This window comes from Thermobia domestica, chromosome 14 (assembly GCF_964235325.1).
Source record: "Thermobia domestica chromosome 14, izTheDome1.hap1.1, whole genome shotgun sequence".
NCBI lineage: Eukaryota > Metazoa > Arthropoda > Insecta > Zygentoma > Lepismatidae > Thermobia > Thermobia domestica.
Genome location: NC_137467.1, coordinates 26198059 through 26203346, shown reverse-complemented (window position 1 = coordinate 26203346; position 5288 = coordinate 26198059). Strand labels below are relative to the sequence as shown.

The following is a 5288-nucleotide window of genomic DNA, read 5'->3' as shown; positions in this document are numbered from 1 at the left end:
TTAGAATGGTCCGAAGATTCAATAGTTTATTTGTTTTTCTTGGAAAACGATGTTGATTTTTTGAAAACGATTCACAAGATGAAATTATTTTATTTAAGTCCCAGAAGTAAATTCATTGTTGTTCTTTCTAGCATGCATAAAATAACAATTGGGACAGAAAATATTTTTCGTAGTGCTTTCAGGAAAATATATACAATGTGATTGTCATAACAATGGGGAATATAAATTTGCTAAATATCATCGACATATACACGTACTTTCCATTCTCAAATGATCATTGTAAGTCAGCTGGTGGACTAACACTCATCGATCAATGTCATAAGGGACGTATGATCAAAGGAAGTTACTTATTTCCGAATAAATTAGAAAACCTTCATTCGTGTGAATTGAGTTCTACAACGTTTTCCATACCCCCTGATTCCATATTAGAGAAGAGGATAGATGGTAGTGTTATTGCTAAGGGACCAACTCCAAAAACACTGTACACAATTGCGAAGAAGATGAATTTTACCTTGAAGTTTATGAAACGAATTAATAGAAGTGATCCTGGTAGACTCTTACCTAATGGCACATTTCTCGGTGACTTGGCAAGAATAAAATCCGGAGAATTAGAAGGAAGCTTTGTAGGTAGAGCACCAAAATTGAATCATTTTGTACATTTTCATCCAATACTGAGTGGAGATTTCTATCGAATGATATGGGCTGTTCGCCAACCCTCCACATATCCTAAATGGATGAGTATAATTTTCCCTTTCCACTTATATTGCTGGATTCTAATTTTATTCTTATATGGTCTCGTTATTATATCTACGAAATTAATGAAATCACTTATTAAGAATAGAAACTGTTTAATATTCCGATCTTCTTTCATGTATTATTTCTCCATACTTTTAGGAATATCAGTCCCAGAACCACCTCGTATTCCTCTGATAAGAATAGTATTTGTAATCTGGGTTCTGGGTTCTTTCATTTTGAATTATTGCTACCAGGCTTCGCTTTTTAGATTTGTTACAAAACCAATAAAATATAAGTTAATGAATAGTATGAATGATCTTTTAGACTCAGGTATTCCGTTTGGTGGCATTTCTAACCATCGGAGATTTTTCTCTGACGCAACTGATCACGTAATGAAAGAAATTCTGGATAAGTGGAAGGATGTAAGTTCTGGAACAGTTCTACTAAAATCGTTAGTAGATTTGGCTGGGTCGAGAAATTGCGGAATACTTGTGGGATCCGGTATTCTTGATTATGTAGTATATTCACACTCCCTTTTCGATTCACAAGGTAAACCAATGATTCATAAAGTCCAGGAGATTGTTGTTTCAGTTCCTAGTGTTTATTTGCTGCGACCAAATTCTCCTTACGTGAATTCTTTTAGTCAAGTAATTCAAGATTGTGTGGAATATGGATTATGTGAAAAATGGAAAACTGATACATTACTTGATGTATGGACAAGACGACATTAGGTTTTAGTGCTAAAGATAATGATGTTATAATAATTTCTATTAAGGATTTGATGGGTGGTTTTGCATTGCTTATTTTCGGATTATCTTTGAGTATAATAGCATTTGTAATTGAAGTGTTTCATAAATATAGTTCTAAATTGAGGAAATAATAAGTGTACAGTGTCTTGCAGGATGTATCTTTTATTGTGTTTTTGAAAGTAGTTCAGTGACTGTTGGGTTTCTATGTATTAAAGCTGTTGTAGTTGTTGCATGTGAGCATTTTGGTGTAGAATTAAAATTAGAATCGTGGTTAATTTAGTGGTTTAATGGTTTATATTTGACTTTGTTTTCTTTTTTTCTTTTTTTGCTTGTTCTGCAATAACTTTGGTGTTATACATATAGGAATGTTGAACTCTAACTATAGTTACGGCCATTGTGACATTTTGGAATAATTTAAGCGATAGGACGCAGTTTATGTTGCTATTAAATCGTCACATTAGTTCTACATCTATGAATTTTCCGCATGATAGTGACATCTGTTGTCATTATCAGGTAGGCAGACAGGCAGCAGCTTCTCAATGCATTAGCTTGACGCATATATATATATATATATATATATATATATATATATATATATATATATATATATATATATATATATATATATAAATTTGAAAAACTTCACTTCAATCAGAAATGTCAGTTTTTCAACAAAATTATTCAACAAAGTATTCGATCGTGTGAGAACACTTTAAGTTCCATCAAAGAACAGTCATCGTGATCTGAATGGGAGCTTCAGGTTATTGAGAAGTTCAAATATTTTATCTACGGAGATCGTCGATTCGTCTATAGCATTTGAGAGTAAGCCAAATGCTTATCAACAGCACCCGTCCATAAGAAGTATCGACGTGGCGATACTGGATTCAACACCGAGGTCATCAGCGAGCGTCAACTGGAAGAGATAAGGTATGTGTTACTCCTATTTAGGACTCAAATGCTCAATGCTCGGTAGGCGATACTCGACTGGCAAAGTTTCCGAATATCCGTGATCATATCACAACACTTACATGCATCACCTTTTATCTAAGAGAAATATAATTGTTATTGAATTATTGAAGTCAATGTTTTATTACTAGAATTCAATCCCCAATTGGTATGTGTCATATTAGTAAACCTCTCGCATACGTATACGAGAACTTGCCCACTCATTCTAGATGGTGAGTGGAAGGCGCTCAGCATCACTCAATTTGCATCCCCAAATTAGGCACTGAGTGTGCTGGGTTGGCAATATATATATATATATATATATATATATATATATATATATATATATATATATATATATATATATATATATATATATATATATAAATTTGAAAAACTTCACTTCAATCAGAAATGTCAGTTTTTCAACAAAATTATTCTTCAAAATACTCCATTTTTTGTTTTGCTGTTCTATCAAGTAAAATTGATAGGCCTAGTTGGTGAGGCGTCTCCCTGGTACCTGGGTGACCCTAATTCGATCTAGTATGGGCGCGATAGATTTTTCACGCTTTTCTTTTATTCAAGTGCGGCTCTGGGTTTCGCCCATGCCTTAGAAAAGAAGTACCTGGAGGAACTTGTGCAAGTATTGACTACCTCTTGTCAGATCTTAGTTCCATATCAACCACTGAACTTCCGTGACATGTTCCGAAAAAGCTGCAGTATTAGTTTACATTCTATCAAGTAAAAATTAAAAAAAAAAGGAGGATTGAATTTTTGAATTGAGGAGGATTTTCTGGTGCAATGCTGGTTTCGGCTGTTTTGCAATCGACTCATGGGATGCTAACCAATAACGACAGCGCCATAGAGCCTCATACATGACCCACTTCTCCTCATATGTCAACACCCTGTCCAGAAATGGCCCCTTCCTCAAACAAGACAGCAAAGAAACACAGGTGTCTGCTCGCGTTACCTTCTGGCCCGGAGTCAAATGATATGGGACCCATCTACCCAACTTGAAGTGCTTTCCAAGTTGATTGAGGTGCTGCCTTATGGCTTCTCAACTCACACTGAATTATAGTTCCAGTTCCTGATATGCCTGGACATTGTTTGCCTCAATTGCTGCCTGAAGATCTTCATTTTCTACATGTGTTGGTCTTCCGGCACATGTTATGTTTTTGAGTATTTCGCCACCGCCTTTAAGCTTGTTAACCCACCGCTGCGCTGTCCGGATAATTACAAAACAATCACCAAAGGCCTGACATATCTTCCGCTTCGCTGCAACGGTGTCTGACCCGAGTTTGAACTAGTAGAGCATACATGCCCTTATGCCGCTCTGTGGAGATCCCATGTTCACACTGTTGTTACGCACGTTCACAGTATAACTGAACTGCCACAATCAGGTAGTACTTGGATATATCCACACCAATAATTGAGCTTCGTCTTATCTCCATTCGCATTCAACACATGGCATGAGGGCCAATTGAGGACAGACCTCTACAAAAAGCGACAGAACTTTCTTGGTTACCTTTATATTACCGCTGAAGGAGATAAGTGTTTAAAGATGAGACGTATATTGATAGAAAGGTTTTACTGAGCTAACAAAATGTTATGATGAGTGTAACTTCAAATGCTTAGTTTTCGAGGAAGTCGGGAGAAAACGAATTTCTTTGTAAACCTAAAAATTGATTATAGACCAATTGATAACCTTACCACGTCTTATGAAAAATTGATTCTGAAGTGCTCACTAAACAGGGTTTTCACATCGACCATAATACGATGACAGATAATACATAGAATGGTTAATGAGTTATGTACTGCAATTCTGAAAAACTGTTAAACTGTAACTTTTTGTTTAATTATCATGCTCTGTACAAAGTTATAATTAGAGAGTTTCACTTTTCGAGAATTTTGCCTTAAACTTGAATGCTGATAACTTGGAAACCAAAGATGAGAACAATCAGTACGAGGAGGTTTAAGGTCAATCCAGGCGTTACTTTAAAAAAGAAAAAAAAGGCATGGAATTGCCTTTATTTTCGCATATAGCTCTTTCTACAGTTATACATTTATCTCAGGACTAAACTAATGGCTTGGAGACTTCGTAATACGAAGATTTTTCGGTACATCTGAATCGTAGTATGAAAGCCGCATCGCTTTGTCACCATCATAGAAATGTTATTTAGAGCTTATTGCAAGCTCTGTCCCACCTAGAGACCTCCAAACTCGAATTTAACTTTGCTGATATTATTCACAATTTACAGGTACACAAAATGTTTTTAGGACACGTTAGAGTGGATAAATTCCGCCACTCAAACTTCTTGAATTACGCCCAAAGTTTGGAGATACATGCGTAACATGCTTGTGTAGTATATGTCTTCCCTTAGAACTTCACATTCCCCATTTCTCACTGCAATCGAGAAGACTGAATAAAACGCTGGAGAAAGATATGTGTGAGTATCTAAGTTAAAACTTTAATTGTAAGGCTGAGTAGGAATCGGGACATATTAATAAGGTAAATAGACAAAGCTCGAGTCTGGATCGGGTATTACATATGAATTTCTCACATATCTTCCTCGGGTGTTGTCAGTTCTAGGCTGTAAGGTAAAATTACTCGGGAAAAGAAAACATTATTTGCTTGATATCTAGCTATGATATTTCAAAAATGTTAAATATTAAGAGCTGTTGTTAGTTTCTTTGTTTTGAGGTATTTCTATGTCGATAATAGATGAATGTTTTGTGTTAAGATTGATTTACTTTTTTCTCTAGCAAGACATGAAATTTAAATGAATGAGGAACAAATTGACAACGTTGTAGGAAATTCACCCAATTATAACAGTAATAATCGACTTTTGACTCTTTTTT

The 5288-nt window shown here is 35.3% G+C and overlaps 1 protein-coding gene across 1 annotated transcript; it reads left to right on the top strand.

The window, feature by feature from the left end:
* Nucleotides 1–212: 212 nt before the first annotated feature.
* On the top strand, nt 213–1466 carry LOC145669756 (uncharacterized). Its single transcript, XM_081738093.1, has one exon. The coding sequence runs from the start codon at nt 213–215 to the stop codon at nt 1464–1466; it is 1254 nt and encodes a 417-aa protein (XP_081594219.1).
* The last annotated feature ends 3822 nt before the right edge of the window (nt 1467–5288 follow it).

Bases quoted from the DNA above. Each gene is read 5' to 3' on its own strand.
- LOC145669756 (XM_081738093.1), top strand. From the start codon at position 213: ATGGGGAATATAAATTTGCTAAATATCATCGACATATACACGTACTTT.